General features: G+C 48.7%; 1 protein-coding gene across 7 annotated transcripts in view; it reads right to left on the bottom strand.

Moving 5' to 3' along the window:
• The window catches only part of GDPD4 (glycerophosphodiester phosphodiesterase domain containing 4), a 40,773-nt gene extending 25,758 nt beyond the window's left edge, over nt 1-15,015 (bottom strand). For 5 of the 7 annotated variants that reach the window (XM_060273919.2, XM_088668457.1, XM_060273917.2 and 2 more), the window contains exons 1-5: nt 14,879-15,015; nt 9,102-9,296; nt 7,013-7,116; nt 2,998-3,091; nt 1,744-1,803 (exon numbers count right to left, since the gene is read on the bottom strand). In XM_060273919.2, the coding sequence (XP_060129902.2) occupies nt 1,744-1,803; nt 2,998-3,091; nt 7,013-7,116; nt 9,102-9,269 (426 nt within the window). In that variant the 5' untranslated portion in view covers nt 9,270-9,296; nt 14,879-15,015. The remainder of the gene's footprint in view (nt 1-1,743; nt 1,804-2,997; nt 3,092-7,012; nt 7,117-9,101; nt 9,297-14,878) is intronic. The other 2 variants (XM_088668459.1, XM_088668460.1) reach the window with 2 other exon arrangements.
• Nucleotides 15,016-16,928: the final 1,913 nt, after the last annotated feature.

Genomic DNA, 16,928 nt, shown 5'->3' with positions numbered 1-16,928 from the left:
GGCCGCAGTAGTGGCATACATAAACAACCTTTTTTTAACACCTGGGAATTTCAGTCTGAGTTAAAAACGGTTTCTTAACCCTGTAAGTGTGTGGTTGCCGGAGGCTGGGCAGCTGTCCCCCATGTATTGAGATTCCTGCATTGCAGGGGGTAGGTCAATTAATTAATGCAGAATGCGGCAGCTAGACTGGTGACTGGGAGCGGCCACCGAGACCACATAACACCGGTCCTAAGAGACCTACATTGGCTCCCAGGACGTTTCCAAGCACAATTCAAAGTGTTGGTGCTCACCTTTAAAGCCCTAAACGGCCTCGGTCCTATATACCTGAAGGAGCGTCTCCACCCCCATCATTCAGCCCGGACATTGAGATCCAGCGGCGAGGGCCTTCTGGCGGTTCCCTCACTGCGAGAAGCAAAGTTACAGGGAACCAGGCAGAGGACCTTCTCGGTAGTGGCGCCCGCTCTATGGAACGCCCTTCCATCGGAGGTCAGGGAGATATACCTGACATTTAGAAAATACCTAAAGGCAGCCCTGTTTAGGGAAGTTTTTAATCTGTGATATTTTAATGTATTTTGGTATTTGTTGGAAGCCGCCCAGAGTGGCGGGGAAAACCCAGCCAGATGGGCAGGGTATAAATAAAATAATAATAATAATAATAATAATAATAATAATAATAATAATAATAATACTGTAATACAGGGTTCCCAAACTAAGGCCCAAGGGCCGGAATGCGGCCCAATCGCCTTCTAAATCCGGCCCGCGGACGGTCCGGGAATCAACATGTTTTTACATGAGTAGAATATGTCATTTTATTTAAAATGCATCTCTGGGTTATTTGTGGGGCCTGCCTGGTGTTTTTACATGAGTAGAATGTGTCCTTTTATTAAAAATGCATCTCTGGGTTATTTGTGGGGCATAGGAATTTGTTCATATTTTTTCTCAAAATATAGTCCGGCCCAGCACATGGTCTAAGGGACAGGGGACCGGCCCCCTGCTGAAAAAGTTTGCTGACCCCTGCTGTAATAGGTCGTGATCTACCGGTAGATCACTGGACATCTGTGGCAGATCACTGGCTCCCCTCAAAGAAGCTCAACAAATTTGTCCTGAAACCCCCCAAACAGGGCTTTCCTTTCTAAAAAAAGCTCAACAATTTTGACCTAAATGCCCCCAAAAGGGGTGGATCACTGCCAGTTTTTAACTCTGTGAGTAGATCGCAGTCTCTTGGGCCTGGACTAGATGGCCCTTGGCGGCCCCTTCCAATTCTACAATTCTATGATTCCTCAAAGTCAACGACTAGTAGCTGCAATGGCTATGCTCTACCGCTTAAGATTATGCTCTGTTGTGCTGTTGTTATTTATTGTCCGTAAGCCACTTTGGGGTTCATTCGAATGAAATGTGGCACAGAAATACAATCAACCAATCAAGCTGTTATCGGAGGCAGTATGCCCAGTTGCTGGGCACTCCGAGTGGGAAAAACGCTGCTGCGCCCAAGTCTTGCTTGTACACTGTACGTTGAGACATCTAGTTGGCCACTGTAAGAACAGGATACTGGACTAGGCGAGACATTTGCTTGAACCAGAAAGACTCTAGCATGATTTGACATGGATGTTCTGCTGCTTGATGCCCTTGCTAGTCTCAGGTACTCTTCTGGCACTAGTCCAGAGGGTGACCTGGTTCCTACACAGAGACTTGGGCCTGAAATCGTTTTATTACAAGGAAGGGCAGGAGGTTAAACGATTTTACCTTGTGACTCCAGTGCAGATACAACCGCTGCCTCTCTGAAATCAGACACACCGCTATGATCTGCGGAAACATCGACAGGAAGGTACTTAGTCGTACCCACAACTCAGAGCCCTGGAGCCTGGTTGATTTCAACGATGGGAGTATGGATTTCTATTCAATTCATTCCTTGCCCTTCATCCGAAGGTCACAGGGCAGTTAGGTAAAGGTAAAGGGGCCCCTGACCATCAGGTCCAGTCGTGTCCGACTCTGGGGCTGTGGCGCTCATCTCGCTCTATAGGCCGAGGGAGCCAGTGTTTGTTTGCAGACAGCTTCCGGGTCATGTGGCCAGCATGACAAAGCCGCTTCTGGCGAACCAGAGCAGCGCACGGAAACGCCGTTTACCTTCCCGTTGGAGCGGTCCCTATTTATCTACTTGCACTTTGATGTGCTTTCGAACTGCTAGGTGGGCAGGAGCTGGGACCGAGCAACAGGAGCTTACCCCGTTGCAGGGATTCGAACCGCCAACCTTCTGATCAGCAAGCTCTAGACTCTGTGGTTTAACCCACAGCGCCACCTGGGTCTCACAGGGCAGTTAAAAAAGCACAAAGCTACATAAAATTGGGAATCGAGCCAATCTGAAGATCATTTGATCTGCTGAGTATATGAATATGGGTCCGTCTAGTCCACAACTGTTCGCTCCAGTAATCACCAACTTTTTATGGCTCCGGAGACACATTTGGAAATCTAAGGAACTCTCGTGGGCGCCACCGAATATCTGTTTCACAGGAGAAAGTCGGGTAATGCTCAGAAACACATACACCCCAAGCAGGCAAACTCCCCACCACAGCTTCAAAAATTGGGAGGACTGGGAGGCCTTGGTGGGCACTGCAGAGGGTGTCTGAGGGTGCTCTGGGGCTCGTGGGCACCATGTTGGAGACCCCAGGTCTGTTTGGAATAGCAGCAGCTCTCGAGGGTCTCTCGAAGAGTCTATTCCTGTTCCGATACTGCTATCAAATAGCGCCTTATATCTTTGGGTTGAAAGGCCCAGGGGGCAAAGCTGCTAAAACAAATCAAGGGACGTTGGGTGTTGAACCCAATACTTTCTACAAGTGAGGTGTGCATTATTCCACCTACACGGCCCATGACTCCAGTCTCCACAGATATGGTCCCCTCCCAGAGCTTTTACAGCCTCGGTTCTGCGCCTTGGTTGAGACTTGGCTGCCAATCTGAACCACCCCCTTGGGAAGCCTTTAATCAAAAGAGAATTGCGCTTACTAGTAATAACAAGAGATAGGTGAACACGACGGCAGCGAGGATCAGGAAGACGGCAGACCAGTGAAACCAAAAGCCCAAGTTCCCATAATTGTACCTAGAAATGCAACGCAAACTCGTTACGTATAAGAAGAGCCGGGGTTCTAAATCTTGAAAGGCAGGGGCTCGTCATGACAGCCATGTTCCCGTGGAGAGTCCAAACATTTAAGCAGGAGGAGAACATAAACAGGTGCCTTATATTGAATCAGAGCAATGGTCCATCTAGCTCAATATTGCCTACACAGGCTGGCAGCAGTTCTCCTGCAATTCAGACAGAGAGCTACAATCCTCCCCAGTGAAGGGAGAGGAGTGGGGAGTAATGCATAACATAATACCATGGGCATACCCAGCGCGGGGCAGGAGAGGACAGCTGCCCCCCCTAGAAGCAGGGCCGGCGCATGAGAGCGGTGCTGCCGGCGGGGCTGGTGGGCAGAGGCGGAGCACAGCCCGGCGGAGCGCGAGTTCGGCGTTCCCGCCCACCGCGCTGCACCCTCCCTCCAGCTCCCCGTCGCGCCCTCCGGTAAGGCCAAGCACGGCAGGGAACCAGAGGGCGCGGCGGGAAGCGGGAGGGCGCGGCGGGCGGGATCCTCTGAATGCAGGATCCCGCTGCCGCTGATCCTGCTGCTGAACTGTGTTCAGAGGAGGGAAAAAGAAAAAAGGAGAGTGCTTCTGGGCATGCGGGGTACCTTAAAAGACCACCACATTAGTGCCGCTTGGCGGAGCGGGCGCTAAGAAGCTTGCCCTGTTGTGTGCTGTTCCCTGGGAGCAAGTCCCATTGAACTCAGCAGCTTCTGCTGCTGCCGCCGCCAGCCCCCTCACCTGGCAGCCATCGTGCTCTGGCTCCTCCCCTGCCCCGCCGTGCATGCTTCCTCCCTTCCCTCCCGTGCCTTGGCCCCGCCCCTTGCCCCCCCTAGTTTTGATCCTGGGTACGCCCCTGCATAATACCCAACTGATAGCCATGAATGTGTCTAATCCTCTTTTGAAGCCGTCCAAGTTGGTGCCGATCACAACTTCTCGTGTGAGTAAATCCCATAATTTAACCTTCCTCAACCTTCCAGGAGATGTGGTCGACACATCTCTGTACTCCAACAGAAGGGAATGGTCAAGGGGCTGGGCTTAGGAATCGCTATGGCCCTGCCCTCCTGAACCTGCCACCCGAGGCTGTCTTCTCACTTTGCCTAACAGTAGGGCCGGTTGTGCCTCGCAGGCATTTCAGCTCCGGCACCTGCCTGGCTATTCCTTATGGGGGTGATGGGGCCTGTGGGTTGCAGAAGGAAGATAGGCAAGAAGAAGCTGGATTTCAGAAAGGGTTGCCTGCCACTACTGCGTTTCTCAGTGAGGATTCCCTGGGTTTCCCAAGACACAGTATAAAAACCATTATCTGTCAGGCTTCACCCCTCCCATGGTGACAGACAAGAAGTAGTTAAACAGGAAGAGTTCTTACCAAGTCTTTTATCCAATTTTCACAGAGAGAGAGATAGAAATGCCATCTCTCTTAGATAATGGCGTTGCTCCGAGTAAAGTCCCACCCCCTCCGTCTCTCTTATTCTATGTCATCCCAGCGTCAGATGATCTGAGCTTTCTGTTCTCCTACTCTCAATGCCCGTTGGGTCCTGGGAGGGGGGGGCATCAAGAATGCTTTCCAAAGACACTGAGTCTGTCAGCTGTTTCTCCATTGGTGCTTCTTGTTCCTTCTGCCTCTCTTCCAATATTTCTCAGCTTCTCCCCTCTGCAGCCTTCTGCAAACCACTGTTGTAAATCTATACTGCCCTCCTCTTCTTGGGAAAGTTCAGGAGGAGTGTAAGCATTTCACTCCTCCGTTGCTGATGTGTGATTGTTACATCACCTGTCTGTGTTTACTTTCTGGGCTTGGCAAGCCTGAGAACGGAAGCTAGCCTTATCTCTTCCGCTCTGTTGTGTTTTTGTACTTTTTACTTTCTGTTCTCTCTCGGAGCTGAAGTGAGAGGACGCCGTGATCACTTTGTCCTGTATATACTGCTTAATAAAAGCTTAGAAAGAGCACACCAATCTCCACTTTGTTTCTGCTAAACTCTGCTGAGTGTTTGTGCACATAGGTAAAGGTAAAGGGACCCCTGACCATTAGGTCCAGTCGTGACCGACTCTGGGGTTGTGGCGCTCATCTCGCGTTATTGGCCGAGGGAGCCGGCGTATAGCTTCCAGGTCATGTGGCCAGCATGACAAAGGCACTTCTGGCGAACCAGAGCAGCGCACGGAAAGGCCGTTTACCTTCCCGCTGTAGCGGTACCTATTTATCTACTTGCACTTTGACATGCTTTCGGAGAAACGGGAGCTCACCCCTTCACGGGGATTCGAACCGCCAACCTTCTAATCGGCAAGCCCTAGGCTCTGTGGTTTAACCCACAGCGCCACCCGCGTCCTGTTTGTGCACATAGGCATCTGCTATGTGTCGCTGGAGCGTGCCTGGACCAATGATTTATGGATGTCCCAGAGCTGCGCAACTTCAGGAAGATGCCCAGAGAGGTTTGGCTCATCTCGGGGGCTGCGTGGACGCCCCAGCGTAATCCGACAAGGAGGTCTCCACCATTCCTCCTCAGTCCAGTCCCTGACATTATCCTAGACCAGGGGCTCCCAGACTGCGGTCTGCAGAACACCACCGTTCCGCAGGCTTCATTCCCATGGTCCACATCCTATCTTTGAAAAACAATGGCAATGTGGACCATGTAATTTGAAATTGTAACACAATAGCATACAATACAAGAAACAAAAGCTGCAGTACAGCTTTTATGGGCGGGCGGAGGATGGATGGTGGCTAACAAATTGAGGTTGAATCCTGACAAGACAGAAGTAATGTTCATGGGGGACAGGGGGCAGGCTGGTGTGGAGGACTCCCTGTTCCTGAATGGGGTAACTGTGCCCCTGAAGGACCAGGTGCGCAGCCTGGGAGTCATTTTGGACTCACAGCTGTCCATGGAGGTGCAGGTCAACTCTGTGTCCAGGGCAGCTGTCTACCAGCTCCATCTGGTACGCAGGCTGAGACCCTACCTGCCCGCGGACTGTCTCGCCAGAGTGGTGCATGCTCTAGTTATCTCCCGCTTGGACTACTGCAATGCGCTCTACGTGGGGCTACCTTTGAAGGTGACCCGGAAACTACAACTAATCCAGAATGCGGCAGCTAGACTGGTGACTGGGAGCGGCCGCCAAGACCACATAACACCGGTCTTGAAAGACCTACATTGGCTCCCAGTACGTTTCTGAGCGCAATTCAAAGTGTTGGTGCAGACCTTTAAAGCCCTAAATGGCCTCGGCCCAGTATACCTGAAGGAGCGTCTCCACCCCCATCGTTCTGCCCGGACACTGAGGTCCAGCTCCGAGGGCCTTCTGGCAGTTCCCTCACTGCGAGAAGCAAAGTTACAGGGAACCAGGCAGAGGGCCTTCTCGGTAGTGGCGCCCGTCCTGTGGAACGCCCTCCCATCGGAGGTCAGGGAGATAAACAACTACCTGACATTTAGAAAACAACTGAAAGCAGCCCTGTTTAGGGAAGTTTTTTTTTAAAAGACATTTTTGGGAACAGTTTATTAAAGCAACCAAGAGGAAATAAGCCAAACACTTCAGGAAATAAAGTGATGCAAGATAAGCCAGCAGTTTGCTTCCCTGCCCTTCAGGAATTTTTTTAATTTGGGACATTTTATTGTATTTTAATCTTTGCTGGAAGCTGCCCAGAGTGGCTGGGGAGACCCAGCCGGAGGGGTGGGGCACAAATAATAAATTATTATTATTATTATTATCATTATTATTATTACCCAGTTAAAAATAATCCACCCTGTTATGCATCCTTTTTTGGCCACTTCTGGGACACCACAATGCGCTTGTGTGCAGTTGTGCGCCAATGGACATGTGTAAATCGGTCGTGGTCTGTATTACCACTTCCCCCACTCCTAGAAGCAACCCTTTTCTTTAAGGATGTTGCTTTCAGAGGTCAGATAACCAGGGCACCTACCAGTCAAAATTATGGTAGTCATTCTTGGTTTCTCCCCACAGGTACAGAAAGACGAACCAAAGGCAGAACGCCAGGCACACCAGGAGGAAAAAGATGCACTCCCTCTGGAAACAAAGGGAAAGAAAACCCGAATGAGATTTCATTAAACTTTTTTAAAAAAAATAAAAAATGAAAGCTCTTTTTTTTTCAACTGAAAGTTCCTCTCCTATGCAAATGTGCAAAATGGCTGGCAGCACCCTGGTTTAGTTGAATAAGAAATCCTTCTCCTTCTTATCTACAGAGGTTATTTCTTTAAAATGTTCTCACACATTTATTTATTTATTCATTTGCTAGCCGCTTCACCTTGCCCAGGGCGACCCAAAGACAACCAGACAGACTGGGAACGCGCGCCCCCCCCCTCCCCAAGATACATTAAAAGCAAAAGAAATGCATTTAAAACATCCCGCCCACTTCTAAGAGGGCACTGATTGTTAAAGGCCAAAGAGGAGAGTTTTTGCCTGGCGTCTAAAGATACATTGGTGGACGTGGGAGAAAGTGGGGAAGAGGGTGGGAAGGACAGGGGAAAGGGTTGCTCAAAGACAGCGGTGGAGCAAGCCGAGCGGGCGCCTAGGGAGGTGCGCGTGCCCTGTGCCCAGGGGTGGCGCCAGCCAGCCACGGGGCAGGGCAAGCCGGGGCAGGATGCTTCGCAGAGCCTCCGAGGTGTCTGCCTGCCTCCTCCCACTCATCCACCCTACAGCTGGGGGGGGAGGCGGTGGGCGGACCGTTTGGGGTAGCTCAGAGGCTGCGGTAGCTCTTGGGCTCCTTGATCACTGCAGATGGTGACAGCAGTCACGAAATTAAAAGACGGCTGCTTCTTGGGAGAAAAGCAATGACAAACCTAGACAGCATCTTAAAAAGCAGAGACATCACCTTGCCGACAAAGGTCCGTATAGTTAAAGCTATGGTTTTCCCAGTAGTGATGTATGGACCATAGAGAGAGCTGGACCATAAAGAAGGCTGATCGCCAAAGAATTGATGCTTTTGAATTCTGGTGCTGGAGGAGACTCTTGAGAGTCCCATGGACTGCAAGAAGATCAAACCTATCCTTTCTGAAGGAAATCAGCCCCGAGTGCTCACTGGAAGGACAGATCCTGAAGCTGAGGCTCCAATACTTTGGCCACCTCATGAGAAGAGAAGACTCCCTGGAAAAGACCTTGATGTTGGGAAAGATAGAGGGCACTAGGAGAAGGGGACGACAGAGGACGAGATGGTTGGACAGTGTTCTCGAAGCTATGAACATGAGTTTGACCAAACTGCGGGAGGCAGTGCAAGACAGGAGTGCCTGGCGTGCTCTGGTCCATGGGGTCACGAAGAGTCGGACACGACTAAACGACTAAACAACAACAACAGAGGCTGCGGGCGCCCAAGCCACTGCGTCACTCTCAGGAGAGTTGCGTGGATTGGGGGTGCTGCAGGCCCCACGATGAGTGCCACTCGGCATTTTGTCACCCCTCTCAGTGGTGACACCTGGGGTGACCCGCCCCCACCACACACCCCTTCCTCCACCCCTGCTCAAAGAATGAGAAGACGGAGAGAGGCAGGGGAAGGAGACAGGAAGAGAAGGAGTGTGTATGGTGTACATGTTTTGGCCCACTCACTTTGGGGTCTGACCACCACCCGCCCATGCCTCAGCCAGTTCCCCCCAAAGGAATAGGCCCGTTGGGCAGAGGGAGGGGACAGTGGCGTAGCCTGGGAGCACCACAGGGGTTATTGCCCCAGGTGCAAAATTGTTAGGGGCGCAGGCTGCAAGGTTCTGTTGCTGGGCTCCATTGAAAACGGCTTCTCCGTGCGACCTCTCCAGACAATGGAACGACTCTTGTTTTTTTATTATTATTTCTGTGGCTGCGGTCTCCTTGGTGATGCGGACGCCGTTAGACAATTGAATGTGCATGCGTTCTCCATCCATTTACCTCGCTCCCACCCCCCCCACCACTCTGAGCAGCCCTGGGTGTCGGCCACCCACGCTACACCACTGGGAGAGAGGGGCAAGGTTTTCCAGCCATGCGCTGGGACTTATTTCTTAAGGAATCTAACGGGAATCTGCATTCACCCTGCAGCAGCAGCACTGGCCCCGCTCAATCCTGTTCTGGCGATCCCGTTGCCACTGACAGCTGTACAAGCCAGCCAGGCAGCGGGTAAAGCATCGGTGTTCATAATGACGCAGTAAACTCATCCATGGTTTCCTTAGCTGTCCGACGGTGATGGGGCGAGTGTCCATTTCTGGGACTTCTGCGTTATCCTCCACCTGAAATAAGAACTCTGAGAGTCAACTGTTTTTGCTCAGGTCTTTGCGTATGCTACAGCGGGATGCCAAAGGGGAATATAGGACCCTTTCTCCTAAGGGTCTCAGCTTTCATTTTTTTTATTTAAAAAAAATCACATCTCTAGTCTGTTGTGAAGTATGCAGCTTGTGCACAAACTTTCTCTTCACACATGCAACCCTCTTTTGACTTCAAGTCCTGAGCATGTCCTAAAACTGATTCTTTATGGAGTCGGATAACACCATTGAGTAATAATTTAAAAATCGCCAAAAAAAAATATTATTTATATGCTGCCCACCTGGCCGGGTTGCCTCAGCCACTCTGGGCGGCTTCCAACACATATATAAACATATTAGAACATTAAATATTTAAAACATCCCAATACAGGGCTGCCTTCAGATGTCTCCTAAAAGTTGTGTAGTTCTTTATCTCCTTGACATCTGATGGGAAGGCGTTCCACAGGGTGGGTGCCACCACTGAGAAGGCCCTCTGCCTGATTCCCTGTAGCTTCACCTCTTGCAGTGAAGGAACCACTAGAAGACCCTCGAAGATGGACCTCAGTGTCCAGTGTCCAGGGTGGAGACACTCCTTCAGGTCTACTGGGCTGAGGCCGTTTAGGGCAGGCATCCCCAAACTGCGGCCCTCCAGATGTTTTGGCCTACAACTCCCATGATCCCTAGCTAACAGGACCAGTGGTCAGGCATGATGGGAATTGTAGTCCAAAACATCTGGAGGGCCAAAGTTTTGGGGTGCCTGGTTTAGGGCTTTAAAGGTCAGCACCAACACTTTGAATTGTGCTCATAAATGTACTGGGAGCCAGTGAAGATCCTTTAGAACAGATGGTCCCAGAAATCAGTCCCTGTCACCCATCTAGTAGCCTCATTCCAGGTTCAAATCAGAAACCAGGACAGCTTCTCTAAATCAGGGATGTACCTGGAAAATAGGGACACTTGGAGGGTCTGATTTACTTGTTTGTACAGTGGTACCTCGACTTACGAATAACTCTACTTACGAATGTTTCTACTTACGAATGGAGCTCCGTCCGCCATCTTGGATGCGGTTTAGATAGGATTTTTTCTACTTACGAATTTTTAGATAGGATTTTTTCTACTTACGAATTTTTTCTCCCAATGCATTCCTATGGGATTCGACTTACAATTTTTTTCTACTTACAAATGTGCATTTGGAACGCATTAAATTCGTAAGTAGAGGTACCACTGTATTGTGATTTTAAGCTGTCTGTAAACATCAACCAGAGGCTTTGCTATGAGCATAATATACATTTTTAAATACAGGAACCATTTCAGGAGAGCCTAGTACGGTCTGCCCTTCTGCTACAGACAGTAGCACAGAATGGTCCCCACTCAGGTACTATGTAATCCGAAATAAAAATTGACTTATATGATTTATGTACCCTTGAAGAAGCCGGCTCCATTCTCTGTCCTTCCCCAATGTACCTTGGATGCTACTTAATCCAAAGTCTCAGTTTATCTTCCTGCCAAGAAATCAACATTGCAGCATCCACAGGCCTCCCAGTGAATCACTTAACTGCCACAGAACCTTCTAATGTGTTGGAACAAGCACTATTGCAACTTTCAAAAATTCCAGGTCACCATGAAAAATGCTTAGATTGGGACAATAGTTCAGAAAGTGGCCAGATTGTGGAGTCCAGAACATCTGTAGGGCAGCAGTTTTTGGAAAGGTTGGCCAAGAGGAACCAAGTTGGTTTTTGTTCTAATCAGCTGGCGAAATGGCCTTCTCGGCTTCTTTCTCTTGGACCCTTAATGAGCTACACTTCCCATGATTCTTTGGGGAAGCCATGGCTGTTTAAAGCGGCACGATGCTACTTTAAATGCATAGCTCAGATGGGACTTTCGGCAAACACAACACTTTCCCCACTTATGTTCGCATGCCCCTCAGAAGATTGGTAGGGGGGTGTTGGGGGCATTTTCACAAGGCCAAAGCATATCTCAAAAAGGGAGCTCCTCATTTCATCTCTGTCCTCTAAAGGTCTTCAACCTGTCCCCAGTTATTATTACATTTAACACAGGACCGATGATCTTGTGGTCCTTCAGATATCATCCTCCAGATATTTTTCATCTGGCCTTCACCATAAGTTCCTAAGGTATGTTACGATATCAGCAACATTAGGAACACTTTAATACAACGTACAATCACAAAAGGGATGCAGGAGGTGCTGTGGTCTAAACCACTGAACCTCTTGGGCTTGCCGATCAGAAGGTCGGCGGTTCGAATCCCCGTGATGGGGTGAGCTCCCATTGCTCGGTCCCAGCTCCTGCCAACCTAGCAGTTCGAAATCACGCCAAAAACTGCAAGTAGATAGAGTGGGAAGGTAAACGGCGTATCCGTGTGCTGCTCTGGTTTCATCAGAAGTGGCTTAGTCCTGCTGGCCACATGACCCAGAAAAACTGTCTGCGGACAAACGCCAGCTCCCTCGGCCAGTAAAGCAAGATGAGTGCCACAACCCCAGAGTTGTCTGCAACTGGACTTAACTTTCAGGGGTCCTTTACCTTTGCAATCACAAAAGTAGGCTTAGTTTGGTCAGAATCGAGTATCCACTTCCAGAGTTAACGCTAAATACATTAATGATGATAAATGAGCCCCATATCTGCTAGAGGACGGTGAAAATTTGTGTCCTGGGCTTTTGGGACTTGTGCCATCTGAAAACAAAGGGGTGCATTGGTTGGCAGAGGCGAAATATATTGGCATTATTTTCAGCTCTCCTACTCTCCTACAGGTAGGGACCCAGGTGGCGCTGAGGGTTAAACCACTGAGCCTAGGGCTTGCTGATCAGAAGGTCAGCGGTTCGAATCCCTGTGACGGGGTGAGCTCCCGTTGCTTGGTCCCAGCTCCTGCCAACCTAGCAGTTCGAAAGCACGTCAAAATGCAAGTAGATAAATAGGAACCGCTACAGCGGGAAGGTAAATGGCGTTTCCGTGTGCTGCTCTGGTTTGCCAGAAGTGGCTTTGTCATGCTGGCCACATGACCTGGAAGCAATACGCCGGCTCCCTCGGCCAATAATGCGAGATGAGCGCGCAACCCCAGAGTCGGTCACGACTGGACCTAATGGTCAGGGGTCCCTTTACCTTTACCTTACTCTCCTACAGAGAATGCTCTCTTGCAAGCTACCACCCCCTCCTGACTTCCAAGATGGCCCCCTCCACCCTCTTAATGCCCGAGATGGTGTTGAACTACAGTTACCATCTTCCTTGACCACTTGCTACCGAAACTGGGGCAGGATGGGAGCTGGAAGTCCAAGAACTCTCCCTCCTCCAACATTTAGACCAGGCAAAGGTGGGGCTCAGTTTCACATTAGATCTCCAACGGCAAGAGAAGTAGTAGGAATGCACGGAAGTTTTACGAACCCAGCGGATTCCGTCCTGGTTCCTTTACCGTAAGGGATCCTTTATCAAACAGAAGCAAAGGGGTGGGTGGGGAGAGTTACTGGATATTTCAGGGCAGGAGCAATTACAGAAACAGAATATGCAAGAGCGTGATATGATCCCCAAGCAAACGGGAGTGGCGGAACCCAGTCCTCACATTAGATACTCTTATATTATGTGGCTCCCATCCTATTCTTCGTGGAGTCTGTTTCTCAAGTCAGTCAAAGGTCTGAATTTTTAAGGGTGACTCTCCTTTTAAAGTATTTTTTTTCTTTAATAGCACAAGCGTGTGTCGCACCGGCCCCAGAAGTGAGTTTTAAAATGGCAAAACTGGCCCTAAAATAGCCCAGAAGAAAGGGCACAAAAAGGGCACAAAAACAGTACTCCCATGAGCCTTTGAAAGTGCAATCCCAGGAGCCTTTGCACCAACCATTGAATCCTGTGCAAAGCTGGAGTTTGAGCAAATTCACACTTCAGCAGCAATTTGCAATTATATTCATTATCATCATCGTTATTATTATTATGAATTGAATTTATATACCACCCTATACCTGTGGGTCTCAGGGTGGTTCACAGAATAAAACCAATATATAAAACAACCACAAAATAAATAATAAAAATAAAAGCAACCCTATAGCCCAATAGTGAAAATTCACCAGCATTTTAGTGCGAATTTCTCCTAATAACACATTTTTGCTACTCCTCTTTGAACAATACTTTTTGCCAGTAATTTCCTCATATCTGATGCATTATATATGTTATTTTTCACTAATGTACTTTCCTTTGATATATGCGTTTTGGTTGGAAAATTGCATTGAATTTCAAAGAAAGGGTTGCTGTGTTTCACTTTGATTGGTTTGAGAAGTGTGGGTCGGGTGTTTTCTCATTAAAATGCAAACAAAATCAAATTCCTTCTCCATCCCTGTAGAAGACAACCTTTAAATCGAACCCCAGGTGTCTAAAAATAAACCCAACTTTAAGCCTTTTCCCCATCTCTCTTTTCCTGGAGGTTAAAAAGCTGTAGTTGTCTAGCACGTGCAACAACTTTCCTAACACTGTTCACAATAGATTTGCAACAGAAATAACCCTCTTTAAAAAACATATATACAAATACGGTTAAAAGCTATTACAACTGATAGATTGCTTGTGCTGAAATCTACAACAACAGATGTGTGCTTTACTGATAATGTGATTCTTCACAAAGCTCAAAAGAGAGTTGTTCTCCTGGACTTACTGGGGAATATTTGGACTGTTTAGCTTTGAGATATTGAGTTGTGTATGCCTTTATTGTTTTGGCATTGTTAATATCATTTAAGTACTAGAAGGTGTTGAGTTTTTGTACATTACTGCTAATCATATAATTGCAAAGTTGGAAGGGACCCCAAGGGCCATCTAATCCAACCCCCTGCAATGCAGGAATTTTTTGCCCAAGGTGGGGCTCGAACCCATGACCCTCACATTAAGAGTCTCATACTCTAACAACAAAGCAAAATATAATTTTAAACCTGCTTCGTCATTCCGCTGCTGCAAGCTAGAATAACTCTTCTGACTGAGCTATCCAATTCTTTTTTCGCAAACCACATACAGAGTTATTTAGTTTGGGGAAAGTGTGATTCTGCCTCTTGGCTCTTTTGGCTTCGGCGACAACTTTGGGAACTGGCTACGGCTTCCTCCCAGATGTTAACATTTCACAGATTACTCGCTGCTCCATTTGCAAGATGACGGGGAAGCCTCCTTGCCAGATGTTTTGCAAACTCTCACTGCCACTGATCCCCTCCTGCTGTTGGCACCGGCCAAAAGAGAGGGTCACCCAACTCATCCATCGGTTTTAGATGCGTGCTCACGGCCCGTTATATAGGAAGAAATCACTCAGAACGCAGCGTGGCTTTCGAGACTTGTTAATAAAACGCATCCATCCGAGCCAAGGGTGAGATTTCCCCCTCTGCCAAAGGATTTGTCCCTGCTCTGTCTGTTTGCAAAAGGTCACCTCATTAGCACTCTGTTCCCATCCACGAGGATGGAGATGTGGGGTGGGTTTGGGGGCAAATGGAAGAGAACTCCTCACACTTTCAAAACCGTTACTCTGCAGGGAATCTTAATAAGGACATTAACAACCAAGGCAGCATCCAGGACAAGCCCTTTTGGGGAGAGATGTCACTCACCTCAGATTTCTTTTCCCAAAACGATTTGCAGTTCTCCTCCTCCTCGAGCGCCCTCCCAATTCACTGCCTCCCTTCCATGGTGGTGACCTCTGCTTGTTATATCTCCGCAGCCAAAGAGAATTACAGCTGGAATCCCCAAAGTAAGAAAGAAGGGCTGCGAACAACTAAGCTCCTCCCACAGTGGGCGGGGCACCTGCCATCTGTGATCATTGTTATTTTTCTTTAAAAGCTCAATCCAAAGGCGGCTGGAAAAGATTGAAATGTAATCCAAATGGGGAAAGTTGTTTGCCATATGGCGGTGCAGGAGGCAGGGAGGGAGGGAGGGAGGAAGAAGGGAGAATTTGGTTCTCAGTGTTCCTGCTTCCGCATCAGACACGAACCATTTGATTTAAAAATTCTGCCAACAGATATTATTATTTTGAGCATCTGCGCTTAGCAAAATCGTCAAGCAGATCTGGAGTATGGCAAATGAGAAGAAATCATTTCTATTATTTAAGGTTTCTGCAGAAAACAGTTTCGTTCATATTACATACAATAAATTTTCCTTTTTATGTCTCCTCGTCCTGGTGTGTTATTCAGATTGGGGTGAAAATCCTGATGAACTATCTAGGACTGACAAGAGCACTTTGAAGTTGAACAAAATGTAAATCCAATTAGAAAAGAGCCTTCTTTTGGGAAGCTGAAGGGAGGCCGAAGAAGAAAGGAGTGGGGGGAAATGACCGGCCTCACAAAAGGAAGTTTGTTTGCTATTGTGTAACTGTCTGAGACTGTTCGGGGATATGAATTTGGCCACGGCCCTTTGAAAAGCAGGAACTCCGTGAAGCTCTCAGATTAGAGAACCGCATACCTCACCCCTGAGTGGCATGAGAATCTCTAGAAACACAGCCCTGTTGTCAGCCTTCAAATGCTCCTTTCCAATCATTAGCTAATTGGGCAATGGTCTCTCCTGCACGAGAGGTGCTGGGAAACCCTATTGGCCCCCTCACAGAACCACAATTCCCAGAGTTCCCAGGGAAGAGGGCTTGACTGTTAAGTAAGGTAAAGGTCGAGGGACCCCTGACCATTAGGTCCAGTCAGGGCCAGTGCATCCATTTAGGCAGACTAGGCAGTCGCCTAGGGCGCGTAAATGGAGGGGGCGCTGGCTATCCTGCCCCGCAAAACCCCTGCGCCACCGCCGCCCTCCCACAGCGCGCGCTCGCGCTCCTCCCGCTTATGGAGGGGACGCTGTGAGCTCCTCAGCGGCTGCAGAGAGCGAGCAAGTGGTGGCGGTGGCAGCAGCGGCAGCGCCCGTAGCTGAAGCCTTCAGCTATGGGCGCTGCCGCCGCCGCTCGCTTACTGCAGCCGCTGAGGAGCTCATAGCGCCCCCTCCACAGGCGGGAGGGCGCTGAGCTCTCCTTTTGGCTTGCGGCGTTGTGCGTGGGGCATGACGCATGCGTCATGATGCGTGACACATGCATCATGACGCATGTGCCGGGGGGCGCCAGAAGGCGATTTTGCCTAGGGCGCAAAAAGCCCTAGCACCGGCCCTGGGTCCAGTCGCGGACGACTCTGGGGTTGCGGCGCTCATCTCGCTTTACTGGCTGAGGGAGCCAGCGTACAGCTTCCGGGTCATGTGGCCAGCATGACTAAGCCGCTTCTGACAAACCAGAGCAGTGCACTGAAACGCCATTAAGTAGGGCTGCCATATTTCAAAAAGTGAAAATCCGGACAAAAAAGTTGTAAGAAAAAAGTGTACTAGCAAACTAAGAAGGAGACAGTTTACAAAAAACGAAAAGAGAACCGTGTTGAGAATGAAGGAAGTCAATTGGAAGAAAGAAAGAACTGAATTATTATATATATATATATATATATATATATATATATATATATATATATATATAATATGGTTGGCTATTTGTTTTGTATAAGTTTTCATACGTTACTATGCTTTATTTGTATTTCTTTGTTTTTTCTTTTGATTGTGTATTATTATTTTCATGTTTAGTATTACAAGTGTGTTTGTATGTGCTGTAAATAAACTCCTTTAAAAGTGTGTGTGTGTGTGTGTGTG

Source organism: Zootoca vivipara, chromosome 4 (genome assembly GCF_965207765.1).
Source record: "Zootoca vivipara chromosome 4, rZooViv2.hap1.1, whole genome shotgun sequence".
NCBI lineage: Eukaryota > Metazoa > Chordata > Lepidosauria > Squamata > Lacertidae > Zootoca > Zootoca vivipara.
Note: the sequence above shows the minus strand (reverse complement) of the source record. Positions and strands in the feature narration are given on the sequence as shown.